Below are 19,196 nucleotides of genomic sequence, written 5' to 3'. Positions count from 1 at the left end.
GAAGAAGAAAGAGGGGGGGGGGGTAGCCCGAAGGCCACACTGAGGTAAACCGGCAACTTCCCCCTCAGTTGTAAAATAAAGGGTTTTTAAAAAGTTTTTTAAAGAACAAAGAAACACTGCTGAGGCACGTGATATTTCATCCAAGGGGAACTTCACAGTAAATTAATAAACTTTCCATTCTCCAGCAGACCCGGGTGTGGCAGTCACAACTCAATGGGATGTACAAAAACAGTAAACCCCTTTAATTGTTCTGTCAGAGCCTGTTGAAGACCTCTCTGCTCCGTTCAGCAGAATGGGAGAACAGAACCTGCTTTGGCATTTAGGACTGCACTTGCATTTGGTTCTGTGGTGCTGAGCTTCAGTTAGGGTAGCACTCATCAAAGAGCTGATCTTTTTCTGCACTTCTCCCTTGACCTAAGCCAGGAGGTTTGCTTGTGCATTTTCACCCAAGAGATCAGGCCCTGGCAGGTCTGCTGGCCTTACTTGGCTAAAGGGAGGGCAGACTGGCTCTCTGGAAGGAGAGGGAGAGAATTGGAGAGAAGGCTTGCCCTCCTGCTGCTGCATGTGCTGCCATCTTGCTGCTCTCCTTTTTCACCTTGCCGCCCCGCCCCGCCCCCCGCAAGACCAGGGGAGAGAATCAAGATGCCTCAAAGCTCTGCTCTGCCAGGCTCAGGTTGGGCAGTAGGAGTGTCCCTCTGATCCCGAGGAACAGGCATGTTGGTTGCAGCTGCTGACACTCCTCCACTGCCTTGGAGGGAGTGACCGTGGACGCTCCTGGCCAAAGCATGGGAGGCCCTGCAGCATTCCTCCCCTCCAGGGAGAAAGAGCCGTGGGATGAAGGACAGGTATGCCATTATGCCAGAAATGCACCTCCCAACCCTCCTACAGCAACAGAAGATGAAGCCCCTTAAAATAGGCAGAGGAGACAAGTAAACACAAAAACCGTGGAGAAAAAAGCTGCTGCACTCTTTAATGAGAGCACAGTGAGACAACCAGCTGTCTGCAAGTTAGATAAAACCAAAATGGGATTGTGGGAAAAGCACCTCCTCCTAGGAGTCAATAAAATATTGATGACACTGCCTGCCTCCAGGGAGGAGTTTTTACCTATGAGTTCTGACTGCCCCACCCTGGACCCCTGGAGAATGGGTAAGTGGTTTGGCAGCTGGGTCCCTGCTGCTTCTCTCTAGGGATCAGCAAGCCTGCTCTTCCCCTTTCCGATGACAGCTGATACCATCTCATGAACTAGGCAAGCAACTCAGCATTGACTGGTTCTCTCCTTGCATGAAACAATGGCTACAGAAGTGCCACTGCCTGTTCTTGGGGAGGGCTGGTTTCAGCTAATAAATGAGGCAGATCAATGGAAGTTTCTATGCGCAGTGACTAAAAGTAACTAGATTGGATGCTCCAGTCACTATGGAATGTGTAGCCGGTAGACTGTGTCTTCCCTTCTGATCCTCCTTTCAGGGTGTGAGCAGCAGAAAGTAGGAAACTTAGTTTCTTGGGACCAGGATTTAGTAAATGGCCTTTCCCCAAAGGAGATACTTTCTTCCCTTCAACAGGAAAGGAGAAAATAGACAGTACATCAGAAAAACAACCATGTTTCCTTTTTGAATCCTAGCACTGTCTAAGAAGCTGAAAGGAAGGGATGTCACTTCAGTCTGAGGAGACAACTTCCTTGGAGAAATGCTGCCCACCACCTCTTCACTTTCGAGATGTGGCCGCAGCAGTTTCATTGTTTTGGGTTGAGGTCGGAAAATGTTGAGAACAGAGGGAAAAGTCTCAGCAGCCCTTGTTTAGCTGGTGAACTGAACCGCTGTAGACCAGTCGCTAATATTCCCTTTTGGGGCAGCGCTTGATGGATCCAAGTAGCTTTTTCACTCTGTCTTGTGCATTCCTTCCTTGGTTTAGCCCCTATTTCACATGGCTTTTGTTTTGTTCATGCAGATCCCATGATAACACACCTAGCTTTTTTGCGTGGTGAAAAGGGAGCCTTCCTTCCTTTCTTTTTCAGCAGCAGAAAATCTGGTTGGATCCAACCCATTAAAATCCAGACAGTTACAACAGAATGTCCCATAATACCTGTGGAAAAGGACATAGCCCAAGTAGCCCACCAGATAAGCTTAAAGGACCCCAACAGAAGGAAGCTTGGAGAAGAGCAGATATGTCACACAGCTTTCATGGACAGACCGCTCCTCACATAGGCAGGTCTCAGGATGTGTAGGGCTTTAAAGGCTACAATCAGTACCTTGAATTGGACCCAGAACCAGTGAAGTTTTTTAGCAGTCAAGTGAGGCTGTGCACATTCTGACTATATGAGTAAAAGGCTGGATGAGGATCAATAAACGGAAACTAAAAATTGAGCCTATTGGGAACTCTGCCAATTGGAAGAGTTGTGATTCAGCCGGTTCTGGATGGGGCTGCACTTCAGAGCCTGGGGGTGGTACCACTTGCGCTGAATAGACTTTCTCCCTCAGCATCTTTGGCCTTTCAAGTGTGAAGGCTGGAACTTATAAACACTTTCAAATATGGACCAGCCAATGGACAAATGAGGTCAGGAAAAGATATAGCAGCCGGTCAGCAAACATTTTTATCAGTAGAACTTATAAAGGAACTGTACCAAAGGAGACCAGGAGTACAAATTAGGCCATTTTTAATGTTTTCCTTCCAGTGGCCCAAGGAAGATGTGGGCCCTGCTTCTGGAATGTCCTCAAGCTATCCAAAGTATGGGATGCACACTGCAAACTGAAATAATATGCACGTTTAAGAAATACTGAGTAATAGAATTCTTATGACTTCAATGTACAGCTAAGATACTCTGACTAGTCTTCACTGTAGGTTTGTATTCATGGGATACGAATGTGTTTTCTGCTCTCAGTTTTTTTTTTAAAATAAAAGGGCTTTACTTTGGCTGATTCTTTAATCCTGGTATACTAGTCAAACACCCACCTTCCAGTACAGCAGCAGAACCAAGCCTTGAGGCAAAGCAGGATTATTTTGGAGTCAGGGGCTTCTCAGTGTTGTCTTCGTCCCCCCCTGCAAGCTTGAATGACAGTTTGTTTTTTAAAATCCAAAGAGACAAGGGTCCTACTTAACCAGTCAGTACTGGAAGACAGGCGTATATCAAGTGCCCTTGCTGGTGAATCTGGTTGGTATGACATTTTGTCTTTCCCTTCTGGATTCATAACCAGAAGGACCAACTATGATATTTGGCTTCAGTCCTCAACAGACCAATGGCTGCTGGGGCTGTTCTCCTGAGCTCAGAAGCTCAAAGCCCAGCTCTTCTGGTAAAGACAATTCAAGATTGGTTTTCCTTGAAAAGAACCAGGAAAGATTTCCTTCCATTTTGGTGGTTCTCCATTTTATCATGAGATTTCAGTCCTGCTTTAATGGTAACAATACTAGGTTCTGTCTATTGCACTGAAGTGGTATACAAATGTAATCAGATTTACCCAAGGCCACATATGTCAGGGGCTTTTTGATTAGCAGTGAGAACTATTTACCAGCAACCTAACAGCCAGGTGAAGAGAGAATGAGGACACCTGGTGCAGTTCATGACTTTAATGTTTAACTACAGTATGCATACATACAAGAAGTGGGAGAACTAAAGCCCAAGAGAACTAGAAAGGCTACAAAATACAACACATGGACCAATACATTTACAAAACATTCAAAATCCTTACAAAATGGGCTGTATTGGTCCTTTTTGTTCTTTTTACAAACTCAAACTTTGTGGCCAAAGGAGAGTAGTTAATAGATTCTCATACCCTCCCTATCCCAAAATTTACAAGTGTCAAGAAAATCTACAGGCCTTGTCTGGTTCTCCTGCTAAAATAATCAGCCCTCTCAACAAGGGCCTGAAGTGTATCTGCCAGCTGAAAGAAGGAGTCCTCCAACTTCCACGCATCTTGCTTGTCAGCATGTGATACAGGGTAAGTACCCCCCGCTGGACCCTAGACTCCCCCCCCCATATGTCATAGAATCCTGTGCTCCCAACACATCCACATTTTTTTCCTTTAACAACTTTGTGATTTTTAGGTCCCCCATCCACAAGAAAAAATAAGTTACATAATATTTAAACTGGCTTTTCCATATTCTTTGGGAGTCTGGGAACGTCGGGACAAGCAGATCTGCCCTTGAGAAAAGCTCGACAGCGGCCACCACTTCCTTATAAGCTGGCCAGGTGATAGGGGTGGTGCCTCTCTTGAAACAAAACTTGCACAAACCCAAAGTCCAGACAAATATTTCTGTTCTGTGTATTTACAATAGTTCGAAATTATATTCACAGCATATTCTGCATTTTGGCCAAAAGTCGAAAACTTGTTTTAAACTTTGGAACATGCCCACACAGGAGGAGACTTCTCACACACGGATCTGTGATGTAAGCCCAACATGGAGGGGGAGGTGGGGGCGCAGCCTCCAAGCTCTGGGAAGACCCACACACATTCTTCTGCCAGCTTCATGGGATGGAGACCTCCAGGGTGGCCAACTTCTGACTCAGCGTCCACTTCCTCTTAACTAGCACCGGTCCCTTCCATCACTTGCTGTGCCTGCTTTTGCCCCATGCAGCACTGTGCCACGGACTGGAACAGCCTACGACAAGGACGGAGACTTCATTTCAAGACAACTCATCCTCCCCCAAAAGCAACATACTGAGCCCCCCCCCCCAACGCACCCCATACACTAAAAAATAAAAAATGTTTTTGATTACTCACTTTTCAATTTCTGGAGCACAATGAACAAACTCATGGTTCCAGAATTTAAATGCTGGGTTTTTAATCAGCTCAATAAAGGTAATTAGCAGACCCCATGGGTGAGGCCTATTTACAATCAGTCGCTCTAGGAGAACTCTATAAAACAAACACACAAGAGGAAAAAGAGATGAAGTGTGGGGAACTGCTTAGGGTGAGACCAAAGGCACAAGGCAGCGGGACCTGCTTCTAGAAACCCCTCAATAAAACAAAGAGCGGCATCCCTGTAGCAGACAGGGTTACATGAATGCTGCTAATGGGGAGAAAAATAACACTTCCACCTTGCTCTTGCACATTCCTTGGCAGCCCAGGACAAATCCACATCCAGAACTTCCCAGACTATGGTCCTATTTGGCTACCGTGTGCCATATTCCTGGACTATCATTTCAGCCTGCCAGGAAGGGCCGACATTCCTCAATGCTCCTCTATACAAACCTCCTTCTCACATACAAATATCCCTGTGTGCAAGGGGGAGAGAGAGATCCAGAGCCACACCTATGGTCTTGAATAGGAACTGTACAACCCAAGCAGGCAGCTGTGTTGATCTAAAGCAGGAGAACAAACTTTGAGTCCAGTGGGGCACCTTTAAGACCATCAAAGGTTTATTCAAGGTATGAGCTTTCGTGTGCACACACACTTCCTCAGATACATTGAAATGAAAGTTCATATATATATAGGCAGTTCATATATATAGGCAGATGCCTCTATGTAGGTGAACAGCAAAATAGCATACAACTTAATAGGAATGTTTTGACATATGCAACAACTAAGCAGCAATAACAAGCTAAGTTCATTTAGGGGGGAAACAGTGAAGTGATAAATATGTCAAAGCAGGAGCTAGATGTGGTAAAGTATCCTTCTTAATTGTTAAGGGTAATAAACTATGACTGTTGTTACGCAACATTTGTCTCCTCTCAAGCATGGAGTTAACAACATCCTTTTCTTAGAGGTGGGGTGCAGTGTTAGAGAAATACATTCCAATATTCATTGCAGTATATTCACTATTCCAATAATACTATTTAAAAAAAAATAACACTAAAATACAGAGAATGTATAGCCCTTCTTGGTGAGAATCCATATGTAAGGACTGAATGAGTCTAGCACATGAAATGAGATGAGAAACCAATATCCCTGTTAAGTCCTGGGGAAGTTTTTGTTCCAAGTGTTATAATCTATAATATATAAAAACCAAACCGTGTTGGTGACACCAATCTCATTAATCCTGTGTTTCAGTGTATTTCTTTTTTGGAATAGTATATTGGAATAGTGAACGTAATGCAATGAATATTGGAATGTTGTTAGTTAATTCCATGCTTGAGGGGAGACAAATGGAGTGTAACAACAGTTTATTACCCTTAACAATTAAGAAGGATACTTTTACACATCTGTCTCCTGAACTGACATATTTTTGCTTCACTGTTCCCCCCCCCCAATTAAACCCAAACAAATGGTGACCATATGAACTTAGCTTGTTATTGCTGTTGAGTTGCTGCATATATCAAAACATTTTCATTAAGAGCCAGTTTGGTGTAGTGGTTAAGTGTGTGGACTCTAATCTCGGAAAACTGGGTTTGATTCCCCACTCCTCCACTTGCAGCTGCTGGATGACCTTGGGAAAGCCATAGTTCTGTCAGAGCTGTCCTTGAAAGCGCAGTTCTCTCAGAGCTCTCTCAGCCCCACCTAGCTCACAGGGTGCCTGTTGTGGGGAGGGGAGGAGGGTTGTAAACCACTCTGAGTGAAGGGCGGGGTATAAATCCAATCTCTTCTTCTTCTATGCCAATTTGCCTATGTAGAGGCATCTGCATATATATCTATATCTGTATATCCATATGAACTGTTAACTTCTATTTCAACGTGTGTGCTGAGGAAACTGAGGAAGTGTGCGTGCACATGAATAAACCTGTGTTGGTCTTAAAGGTGCCAGTGGACTCAAAGTTTGTTGTACTGATGTAGCAGTTTTGGGGTCCAGATCTACAGCCAGATTCTGGAAGTCAGCAAGAAGAAGAAGAAGGTCAAGAGATTTAGGCTCCTCTTACCTGGTGATCTGTTCTTGAATAGCTTCAGTGTTGGCTTCCGCAAATAAGTAAAGCATGGTACAGCTGAAATAGTGTGTATGACTGTTGGGGTACCGTAACTGATTGGCAATTGCATTCAAGAAGAGGTACCGACCTACAAAAAATAGATTCCGTTCAATACAACTGGTCCTACTTCCATCTCTATTTGACTACATTTAATAAAAAAGAAGCAACAGACTGCTTACTGTCTACATTAAATTCAAGATGGGTTGGGTGAATCACTGATCTAATATTTCCCCAACTAATCTCTTGGAAGTAGTTAACTGATTGATCTAACCATTAAAACATGCTGATCCATACCTTGCTCACAGGAGCTATAGGATCAAACCCAATGAAATCTCTTTAATTTTGACTGGACTTTAGTATTTAAGAAAATTATATATACAGCATAAGAATGCACAGATTATGCCGTTGGGATACCCAATGCCCGACATTATTTGCCAGTCCCTGAGCCCCAAAATAGCAAATGTATTCGGGTTTAATTTAGCATATTTATATTCCCACAAGAGGTTCCCCAATGCAGCCGAAGCACAGGGGTGGACAGAACTAGGGGAAGGAGAAGAGAAGGCAACACGGGACAGAAGTGAGCCCGGCAGACAGAAGCCTTTAAAGGGCAAGAATAAAGGAGGGGGAAAGACCCGGTAGGCTGCAGAAGATGAGACTCGTGCAGAACAGACAACCGTGGGGAGATGCAGGTGGCTGGGCAAAAGGCAGACCGAGAGAGTCTAGCAGAAAGTGAAGGGAATGTCATGACAGGATATAGTAAGGACTGACACCTCCTGATGCAGCAGTTTTGGGGTCCAGCACTGAAAGGTGAAGGCCATTTTTACCTTCTGTGTCCAGATCTACAGCCAGATTCTGGAAGATGTCCATATGAGCTGAGTGGGTGATGGTGCTCATGGAGGGAGTGCTTCCTTTGTTGTGAATGTGCGCAATGGCCTGGGTGCCCACATACAGCACCAGGGCATTTATTAACTGGATATTGTAACGATTGCCAGGCTCGTTTGACACCTAGAGGAGCAAATACAAGAGAGGTCACATCGGCTGAACGCTGAAGACTCTTGTGGGCGGCAGGATTTGTGCAAGGCCTTGCACATCTTGAGCTGCTGTAACAGGAACCAGGACGTGCCTTCTCACTGCTGTCCAGCCACCACATTTTACTGGAGCGGTCATTTCAATTCACCCTGGAATTACTCATGAATGATGTGTGTTCTCAGCCAGCAGGAGAACAGGGAGGAAAGGATTGACTCCCCTGAATGGCAAAGATCCCCTTCTTGGGCTCTAAGGCATACCAACCAGGCAGCACATTTCCTTTCACTGCCCCACAACCTTTCAGTCCAGGGGAAAAATCAGGGATTTGGAGTTTGCCCTGCTCTAACCCCTTACCCCAGCACAGCTAGCCAGGACTAGGAATCGTTTTAGCACACATCTGTCTTGCCACCAGCACGGAACTGCCTCCTGACAAACTGCACTGATTCAGAGCCTTCCCCCCCCCCCCTTCCTCAGTCAAGGAACAGAGGCGATCTTTCCATGCCCTTGGCCTGGGAAAGAGGAAGGTGCTGCCACCAACAGAAGGCTCTCCCATTCAGCCTCTCATCAGCACCCACGGGTTTTATAAAGGTAATAAAAACACCTGATGCACCTCTCAGTATAAGAGCTGCCATCACTCTATACCATGATGAACAGATGAACTTGTCATTTGTGGCTAGGGGCAAAAGGGGAGTACTTTGCCATGATGTGACACTCCTTTACAAAGCAAACCTCCACCATCCACAGGAGCCACGAGACTAATTGTATAATTTTTGGCCCATTCTTTCTCACCCAAAGGGAGAGCATGCTGAATGTGTGCCATTCCTTCTGAATTTATGTACAGGAGACCCTGGGATTTTAACAGACTCGGTTTGCTTGTCTTCTGCAAGTGGGGCTCTTGAGGGATCAACATCCACCAGATCCACCACGGGCAGATGGGTAACTGAGCGCATGGCCTTTAGCCTAGCCCAAAGTGAAGGGCATTATGGCACAGCCTCCCCTGCCCCTTCCCTTCCGTTTTCGAGAGGCATCACATAATGTGTGCATTTCCCTCATTAGAGGGTTCTACTGGCAGGAGGATTCCTCCAGCAGCTTCTGAGCAGAGCACTGCTCCTGCCTGGGATCCTGATCCCTGCTTCTGGAATCCCTTTCTTGCCTGCTCTTCTACTAGTTAACCAAGGACGTGAAGTCAGGGCTTCAGTCCTGCACAATCCCTTCCTGATTAGCAGGCAGATTCATTCCCAGAATTCTCTGTATACTTTGTCTTGAGGAGGGGGAGCTTATCCCATAACCTTGAAGACAATCTCACAGCATTTACAAGAGGGCAAGCATTTGGTTACCACAAACAAAGCTCAACGCTTGCATAGGATGCTGCCGTTTGGGCCGAGTCAAGCTGTACTGATGGGAGGATGGGCCAGCTCTGAGGTGACGGCTGGACAATCCTTCCTCTCACTTGGATTCCTGTACGTATGTTTAAACAGAGGTCACTTCCAGGTTTGCTTCTATTTCTCCATTCGAGTGACATCGCAGGAACAGTGGTGCATTTTAATGCCCCCCCACCCACCCCCAATCTTGTTCTGGCAAGCTCTGGGAGCTGTGCAGACCTGTTTAAACGGGGCAGAATACCAGGACCCGAATGCGATTGTGGTGCAGCCCGCCAAAGCATTTTCCATCTGTCACAGGAATGTGAGCATCACACTTCCCAGGGAGATATGATGGAGCTCTCTGAACTCTCCCCAGCTGCGATTGAGTGGATTGCAAATTTAGATATTAGTATTTAGGAGGATTGCCCAACTGGTATGCATGCCCACTGTATCAACTTGGCTACATATTCTGTATTATTATATGCTTCCTGTGTGTGACTCTGCCTCACGATAAACAATAAATAAAATACTGGCAGAAGGTGCCTCACCTGCAAATTGCTACGAAGGTCGGACAAGAATGTGACCGGAGAGCGCGTTTTGAGATACGAATCCAAATCCTTCTTGAACTGAGGTGGCATTACTCCTGTGAAGTTGGTGAGGATCCGAGGAGCAATGTTAATCTCACTCAACATGTCCACCTGTCAAACACACACACCTTAAAATACTCCCCACTGGAAAATGCTGGCTACATAATTCTTTGGGCTACCAAGAGCCACACTATCACATCCAAGAAAAACACAACGTCTAGTCTTACCGGCAGTTTCCCTTAAAGCTGTTTCATTTTCTATTGTTTTTATTAACCAGCAGTGAGTATAGCACTGCTCAGTTCCTGCCAACTACCATTTTAAGTTGATCTCTCAAGTTATAGTTATCTGAGGTTTTAAAATCCAAGCAGGAACAGTGGTACAAGGTGCATTCTTTGCAGCCAGTCTCTCAATTGATTCAAAAGATCATTTAGCTGAAAGGATGTGGTGAAACTTGTGCCGAGGTGCATTATTACCTTAAGGTTAGGAGTGAAGGGATCCGGAAGCCTCATATTTCGTGGGAAGGCACTCAAGATCAGATTCCTTAGCTGAATGCAGTTTGGAGGAATCACATCACAGAACCCATAGTGGTAGTCACAGAGGAATTCTGGAAAATCATGTAATAAGACCAGCAGCACACGCAAGGTACCCTACAGGAAAAAAAGGAGTAACATCATTAATTCCCAGTCTCCATCCTTACTTCACCTATACAAAGCAGCAAGCAAGCCAGCCCCTTTCTCCCCTGGCCCATCGTTATACACTATTTACAGCTGATACAGAAGAACAAAGCCCTGCAGCTGAATCTCAACTCAGTTCTTGAACTCACTGGAAAGAATGGGCTTTTCTTTGCCCCTCCACCTCTGACAGGGGGATGAGGCCTGCATACAAACAGGACTGTTATAAGAGGAACCAAGAATGTTGCCGCTGACTTATGGTGATCCCGGATGTGAATTGTCACAGTAAACCTGACAACAGTCCTGTAAGAGAACCTAGTATGACGACCCCCATGGAGGAAGCAGAGAAAGTGAGGGGAAGAGAAACCTGACTTAGGTCATTTCACTTGGGGGCTGAGAAGCAAACAGATCCCAGTATGAATATCCTGGGATAACAGATATTTGGTTTAAGACATTTTCACTTTGGGGCTGAGAAGCTCAGTCTTTTGCCCACTTTTATGAGCCTCTTAGCAGCATTACAACAATTTCTACTGCAACTCTTCCCAATGCACTCGTACCTCTCCATATCGAAGGTACCTGCTCACAATTGTCAGCCTCAAATTTCCATTTAGCCTGGAACTGTGTCAACAGACATCAAACCCTTTTTCAGCTATCCACAATGACCTTTGCTGGATGTGCCGGGAACTACACATATCATATGATAATAGCTGTCCTGGGGGAAAGGAGGGGCTTTATTTGGTGAATTTCCGTTGTTATAGACAGGCGGCCATTCAACTTTGTGTTGAGCGTAAAAAACCCAACAACTTGTCTTGAGATGGGACCTTCCAAATTGACAAAAGCACACAGAACATTACAAATGGCTAATGAATGAACAAACCCACAGCAGAAAAAAGGGGAGAGGGAATCTGGCTTGTCCAACTGCAGGACTCAAAAAGAAAGAAAAAATGAAAGTGTAGCCAGGGGTTACGATCCACATTATGAAATTAGGTACACAGAATGATTTCTGAGCCATGAGGACACAAATTTAATAGGTCATAGAGAATCATAGAGTTGGAAGGGGCCATACAGATCATCTAGTCCAACCCCCTGCCCAATGCAGGACACAATTCAGGTAAGAATCCCCCCCCCAAAATATTGAGCAGTTGTTCAGAAATACACCCCAGGAAGTGAACAAGTCTGTCACTTACTCAAGTGTACTAGCAGGCACTGAAACCCTGAAGAATCCTTTTTCATCCCACCCTTCCTCCAAGAAGCACATGGTTCCTTCCCCCTGTTCAATCCATACAATAACTATGTGGGGTAGATTAGGCTAGGAGAGACTGTCTGGATCAAGGTAATCCACAGAGCTTCATAACAGAGTGATACCTTAAACCCAGGTCTCTCTGATAATAGTTCCAATGATTACACCACACTGACTCTCCAATGCATTCTCAGCAAGGTAGCTCTAACACAGCACCTAGAGCAGTGGTACTTGCTCTATAATTCACAGAGAGCCACATTCACGACTGCTATCAATCAAAAAGAGACGCACGATTACTGTGTGGCCTGTGCACCCCCACACACACAGAAAGTAAGATCTAACTATTAATATTAAACCTAGAACTAGAATTTTAAAAAATTATTGGATTAGTTCTGAGCTTGTAAGGTTCTCTCTCTCTACCACTGCTGCCACCCTTTGTGTCTATGGAGGGAAGGGCTCTCCACTCTGCCTTCATGCTCTCTTCTCATCAAGAGACACAATATGTTGGGTGAGAGGGTTGGATTGCTAAGGTGCCTGGAGGACAGCAAGTTTGCCATGGAGAAATGGAGTAAACCACCACCCCGCCCTGTGGCTAGTCCATTCTTTTTCCCAGTGCCTCTTGTGGCGAAGGTAGTTTTATTCTCTCCTCTCTGTAGCCAGCTTGTTCTCCTCCTTAAAGCTACCTGGGTGCTGAGATAAGAATGCAGCGGCTGCTCAGGGGGAGGGGGGGCTCCCCCTGGCCCTTTACTTCCATCCTTGGCACAAGGCCCACTGCTCAGGAAGGCTTGCAACTATGAAAACTGACCCTCCATGCCATCTGTCCCGTGGCCCGGGCAAAAGCTGGACTGGAAGGAATCGAGAATGGAAGTATCATCCAAAAAGCCCTGTAACTAAACAGCCACTGCCCTCTCTATTACCTTGCCCAAATAGGGCAAGTTGGAAACCGGCCAATAGTTAGCCAATTCAGCCTGATCCAAGGATGGCTTTTTCAAGAGAGGGTGGACCACTGCTTCCTTAAGTGCCCCCGGGAAAAACAGGTTGCTTACCAGTAACTGGTGATCTTCGAGTGGTCATCTGTGCATTCACACCAATGGGATCTAGTGCGCCTGCGCTGGATTGATCGGTGCTGTAGCAAGCTCTATATTAACGGATTTTTGCACCCATTCCCTCAGGCAAGCGCAGGAACCCCACTGCGCATGCCTGAGGGGTGGGCACGGACATCCCACCAGTTCCTTCAAAGTACTGCCGCATATCAACCCCTAATCGAAAGGTAGAAGCTGACAGCAGCGGGGAAGGAGGGCGGGTGGTGTGAATGCACAGATGACCACTCAAAGATCACCAGTTACTGGTAAGCAACCTGTTTATCTTCTTCGTGGTCTCTGTGCTTCACACCAATGGGAGATTAGCGAGCAGTAGCCCACCTGGAGGAGGGTGCTGGCAGGACCATCACTGCGTGGCTGAAGACAAAATTCGACGTCCCATGTTGGTATTAATGTTCTTTCGGACGTCCAGGGCGTAGTGCCTGACGAAAGTGTTAGGCGTGGCCCACGTTGCGGCTTTGCAAATGTCTTGCAGCGGAACTCCCTTGAGAAATGCAGTGGAAGTCGCGACAGCCCTGGTGGAATGAGCCTTGATAGGGCCAGGTAACGGCTGTTTTGCAAGTGGGTAGCATAGCCGAATCAGACCTACGATCCACTTAGACAGGCGTTGGGACGTAATGCGACTGCCTAACCGTGATGAAGCGTACGAGACGAATAGATATGGATCTCGTCTAGTTGGCTGTGTCCTCTGGAGGTAAAACAAGAGACGTCCAGGTTGTGAAGCAGTTGGTCCTCCGCCGATGTGGGGTTCGGGAAATAATTGGGCAGGAAGACCTCAGCTTGCAGGTGAAACTCCGAAACCACTTTGGGTAAGAAAGAGATGTCTGGCACTAAGCAGACTCCATGCCGAAAGGCCAGCAGTTCTCCCACTCACCTGGCCAATGTAATGGCAGTCAAAAAGGCCGTCTTCCATGCCAGAAGTCATAACTCAAACGTTGCAAGTGGCTTGAAAGGCTTTCGTGTCAGTTGGCGTAAAACCAAAGGGAGGTCCCAAGGAGCAACTGGGGATTTAACAGGAGGGTAAATTCGAAGTAAACCTTTCAAAAAACGTTTGGTGAGTGGATGTGTAAACAGTGTGCATCCATCAACTTGAACATGAAACGACTATAATGCAGCTAAGTAAACCCGTAACGAGGAATGGGAGAGTCCCAAGTCAGCTAGTGATAAAATAAATGTAAAAACTTTCTCTAGGCCAGCAGAGATGGCTTGAGAGTTGTCAGTTTCGAGAAAGGAACAGAATTTTCTCCACTTACAGTCGTAAGACTTCCGAGTGGACAATTTCCTTGAATTCAACAGGACGTTGGCTATACGAGTGGAGAAGGTTGTGATGGTATTCGCCACGCTGTTAGTTTTAGCCGCTCTACACTGTGGTGGAGGACTGGCGAGTCGGAGAGACGGAGCAGGTCCGGGGCCGGGGGGAAATGATGATATGTCCCCTGAGACAGTTTGAGTAGCGTTGAGAACCAAGGCTGTCTGGGCCACCAAGGTGTTACAAGGATGACGTCTGAGAAGTAGAGGTAGGGGAGGAAACATGTAAAGTTGTTTTGTGGACCAAGGGTAAAGGAGACCTTCCCCCAGAGATTGCGGGTTGTTGCCTCCCCCACTACAGAATAGGTGACATTTTTTGTTGTCTATGGTGGTGAAGACGTCGACTTGGGGAGTTCCCCACTTCTGGAAGAGTGGGAGGAGGTAAGTATGGTTTATCCCCCACTCGTAAAGGCTGAGTCCAGAACGACTTAGGTGGTCCACCTCCAGGTTTAGACATCCCGGTATGTGAGTCGCCACTAGAAATATGTCGTTGGCCGTGCAGAAGTCCCACAAATCGATCGCCAGGTTGCAGAGGCGTATGGAGACAGTACCGCCCTGTCTGTTTATATATGACAGTGCCGTAGTGTTGTCTGTAAGGATAGTGGCACATTTCCCTTTGATCAAGGGAAGGAAACTGGTTACTGCGTGTTGAATGGCTAGAAGTTCCAGGAAGTTGATGTGATGTCTTCCCGTGTCCGTATCCCATCTGTCTCCTACGGAGAAGCCCATGGAGTGTGCACCCCAGCCCTTCATGGATGCATCGGTCGTTATAGTGATCTCCGGTGATGGAGGGTGGAAAGGCGCTTCTTGAAGGAGATTGGATGGTAGAGTCCACCACTGCACGGATTCTCGGACGTGGGGAGGAGGAGATAGCACTACTGTGTGGACGTTCCTTGACAGGTCGTAATTGCGAAGGAACCATAGTTGTAGCCGTCGCATTTTGAGCCTCGCAAAGACTAGAACCGCCGTTGTCGCGGCCATGAGACCGAGCAGTCTCTGAAACTGGAAGGCCGTGGTTGCAGGTTGTGTACAAAGCAGGGTGGCTAAGGAGATGATGTCCGTGGCCCTGTCTGGAGGCAGGTAGGCCATGCAAGCATTTGAATCCTGTATGGCCCCTATATATTGGATCCGCTGGACGGGACAAAGATGAGACTTTTGGTGATTGACTTTCAAGCCCAGGTTGTTTAGTAGGGACAGAGTATCCGCGACATTGGAGGTCAGGACGTGTTCGGAAGAAGCGACTAGGAGCCAGTTGTCTATGTAGGGGTAGATGGAAACCCCTCTGAGCCGTAGAAATGCTGCAATCATGATAATCGTCTTCGTGAACACTCTTGGGGCGCTGGACAGGCCGAATGGAAGGGCCGTATATTGGTAGTGTTGTTGGTCAATTGCAAAATGGAGGTATTGGCGGTGGAAGGGGTGGATGGTGAGGTGGAAATATGCGTCCTGGAGGTCTAGGGTGGCCATCCAGACTTGTTTGTGAAGTAGTGGCAGAATCTGTTGAAGAGATACCATGCGGAAATGGTGGTAGGTCACAAAACGGTTCAGTTCCCTGAGATCCAGAATGGGTCGGATGCCTCTGTCTTGTTTCAGGACTGTGAAGTACCGGGAATAAAATTCCTTCCCTTGGAGGTGTGGTGGTACGTGCTCGATGGCTCCCTTTTGTAGAAGGAGGGACACCTCCTGAAGGAGAGGCAGGGAGGGTGGCGTGACGACGACGACTGGTGTGTTGGGGTTCTGATGGAACTGAATTTTGTTACCTCGGGTCAAGATGGAAAGGACCCACTCGTCTGATGTAATGAGACGCCAGGTGTGGATAAAAGGAAAAAGACGGGTATGTGCTGACTCGGGGACAGGGAAGTCAAAAACCCTGCTTAGAAGGTTTAGGCTGCTTGCCACGAGAGGTCTGCTGCGTCGAGCCAAACTTAGGCTTCTGATAAGTTGCTTTCTGGCTTCCTGAGTAGGATCGTGGTCTCCATCTCGCATTCGGAGACTGGTGAGTTGGAGTACGCATCTGCCAGGGTCTGGACCAGGTGTGTGTTCGTTGTTGTCTGGTAGAATATGATACTCCGAGCGCTCGCGAAGCTTTAATACGCTTGTCCAATTCCTACAGAGTAGAATCTGTTGTTGAGTTGAAGAGCCCAAGACCGTCAAAAGGCATGTCCTCGACATGTGATCTGGTATCTAACGGGAGTGAGGTGTTTCGTAGCCACGAGTGTCTTCTGAGCGCCACCGCCGAAGCCATGGTTCTAGAGGATGCTTCCAGAACATGCTTGGTCGTAGTGAGCTGTTGTTTCGTGACCACCATGCCTTCTTTTTGCAACATTTTGGCCTGATGTTGTTTGTCATCTGGGAGGTGCGTGAAGAGTTCGGAGAACTGTTCCCAAAGCCAATATTGGTAGCGGCTCATGCAGGCAAGATAGGTGGATTCCTTAATGGCCAATGCTCCGGTAGAATAAAAGCGGCGGCCAAAGGCATCCAATTTCCTTCCTTTCTTGTCCGAAGGTGTGGAGTGTGTTCTTTTAGATTTGGAAGATGATGTGACGACCATTGAGTTTGGCTGAGGATGAGACAATAGAAATTCAGCTTCCGGGTCTTGAATCCTGTACATGTGGTCTAATTTCCGAGTAGAGACAGGAGCGGAGGATGGCTTTTGCCATGGCGATTTTGCTGCTTGTAGTAGGACTGAAGACATAGGTAGTGCCACTACGGATGAAGTGTCGAGTTGTACCACATCATAAAGGGAGTCGGTGGATTGTGGAAGCTTCTGTACAATTGAAAGGCCTAAAGGGAGGGAGCGGCGGCGCAGGGGATTTTTCCCCTGCTTAACTATAACATCTGAACTGCCAAGCTTTGGCAGTTCTAGCCCCGTGCTGGTGTGAGCAACCAAGCCTTGTCCTAGCTCATCGTCTACCCAGCGATTCGAAAGCTTTGGCAAGTAGATAAATTGGGGACCACCCATAAGGTGGTCTGGGAAGGTGTTAGCTGCCGAGTGTGACTTCTGAAGGCATGACGAGATCGAAAGATGAAAGAGCTTCCCTGCAGTGGAGCGAGTCGGCCAGGCGGTGGCAGTGTGGCAGCACGACATCAAGAAGCCCTGACGTCATCAGCCAGCCGACAAGAATACATGGAGCCTGAGAGACGGAGCCAGAGCGATCTATGCGTCGATGGGCCCGCTGACTCCAAAAAGACCACTGAGGAGCCTGAAGAAAGCGGATGGGAGAGGCCGAGCCGAGCTGACGAAACATCAAGCCGAATCCCACTGGGTGCTGGTAGGTAGTCTCCCCCTTAATAATATATATGTTGCCCATAGATAGGGATGATCTACTATGTAAGCCGCTCAGAGACCCCGTGGGAGGGGTTCGAGCGGGGTAAAAATCGAATGTTAAATAAAAAATTTAAAAATAAACATGACTGATCCAGCCCGCAGATGAAGCCCCGGCTACCTGCAATGTGTGTGTAATTAAAAATGCTGTATGTTTGTCTTCCCTATCCCCCATGAATATTGTTAGTCCAATTGTCAAAGAGTAACTGTAAATCGCTCTGAGCCCGCAGGTGTGTAGGAAAGAGCGATTAATAAATCGAAAGTATAAATATAAATAAATACAAAGAATTGGCCATTCTTTTCACCAAATCAGTGTAAGATGTAAGAATCTCTGAGGGAGAAATTGGCAAATCCTGTGACACATCAGGGTTTGGAGATGTGTGATCAGGAGATGTGGGAGCCTCAAAGGCGTCGGAATCGGAATCCTCGTTAGGAGTATCTGAGGAATCTTGTTGTTCCGTGTCTTGCTGGTGGGTTATGGGTTTAGACGGAGCTGCAGGTATAGCGGATCTTGTTTGAATAGTAGGTACCTTAAGGCCTTGGCTCCACAGTTAGTTGAGGAGGCCAGGTGAGTCTGTTCCACCACAGGAGAACGTGAAGACTGTGTTTTAACAGGAGACCAGGACCTGTGACCAGAGTGATAGGAGTAACGGTCCCACTCAGAGTAGCCAGCAGGAGTTAACCACGGCATGGGTGGATGGTATGGCCCATACAAGTATCGCATCTGCCTCTCATCCCAAGACATTGGTGGAGGTGGGGGGGTTTGTGGGTTTTTTTTGGGTTTTTGACGACAAAAAAGAAAGTAAAACAAAAATGAAGTCGACGAAGGAGAACTGAGAAGAGCTGAGAGGCCGAAAGCGAAAGCTACAGCGAGCCGATCAGAGCTAAGGAAAATAGGTCTTTCCAACACGGCAGTAGGAAAAGAACTGGCGGGATGTCTGCGCCCACCCCTCTGGGCATGCGCAGTGGGGTTCCTGCGCTTGCCTGAGGGAATGGGCGCGAAAATCCGTTAATATAGAGCTTGCTACAGCACCGATCGATCCAGCGCAGGCGCACTAGATCCCATTGGTGTGAAGCACAGAGACCACGAAAAAGATCAGCCCTGTGATTGAGGAGAACGAGATCGACGCCGCAAAAAATCCTCCCTGTTATCTAAAATGTGGATAAGCAGTTCGGAGTCTGTTGTGACGGATTCCAAAAAGGGAACACCTAGAGAAAAGCGATGTGTGGACACAGGGCAGCGTGGAGAGATGGAATGTTTGGGAGGTTGATGGGCAGAAAACGGACAGGGAGGTGGTTGGAGGTGGAAGAGTGAGTGAGGAGGTTGTGGGGTTGGAGGCTAACAGCCATTGGGACCTGACACATTTTGGGAAGAATCCCAGAGAGCGGTTTAATTGTTGGAACATAGGGAACGTGTATCTGATTAAGGTTGTGCTGGAGGAAAATGTGAGATGTCGCAGTAAAGCTGTTTTATTCTTATAAACAACGGAGTCCGGTCACTAATTTCCACCGGTTTTAAGAGCCTTGGAGTGAACCAGGAGAGTTTCATCATGAAGAACAAAACCAGTGGGTAAGTGGTCCCCGCTACTACCCGAAGCTAGCAGAGTCCCTCGTAAGAGTGGTGTCCAAAAGGTGGTGGCCTGTAAGAGCCCGTGACAGCAGGGTATAAATCCAATCTCCTCCTCCCCTCCTCCTCCTCTTTGTGGAGGGCAGTGACCAGAATCCCATAGAGTCCACCTTCCAAAGTGG

General features: G+C 47.1%; 1 protein-coding gene across 1 annotated transcript in view; it reads right to left on the bottom strand.

Annotated features, from left to right (window-relative positions):
• Positions 1-1,736: 1,736 nt before the first annotated feature.
• Positions 1,737-19,196, bottom strand: part of LOC107118551 (CCR4-NOT transcription complex subunit 1) — a gene marked incomplete at its 5' end in the record, with an annotated part of 45,528 nt that continues 28,068 nt past the window's right edge. Inside the window, 6 exons of the mRNA XM_015420913.1 lie at positions 1,737-4,590; positions 4,713-4,847; positions 6,785-6,917; positions 7,654-7,834; positions 9,765-9,914; positions 10,277-10,450. Of these exons, the coding sequence (XP_015276399.1) occupies positions 4,512-4,590; positions 4,713-4,847; positions 6,785-6,917; positions 7,654-7,834; positions 9,765-9,914; positions 10,277-10,450 (852 nt within the window). The remainder of the gene's footprint in view (positions 4,591-4,712; positions 4,848-6,784; positions 6,918-7,653; positions 7,835-9,764; positions 9,915-10,276; positions 10,451-19,196) is intronic.

Source organism: Gekko japonicus, unplaced genomic scaffold (genome assembly GCF_001447785.1).
Source record: "Gekko japonicus isolate JY-2015 unplaced genomic scaffold, Gekko_japonicus_V1.1 scaffold2679, whole genome shotgun sequence".
Lineage (NCBI taxonomy): Eukaryota > Metazoa > Chordata > Lepidosauria > Squamata > Gekkonidae > Gekko > Gekko japonicus.
Note: the sequence above shows the minus strand (reverse complement) of the source record. Positions and strands in the feature narration are given on the sequence as shown.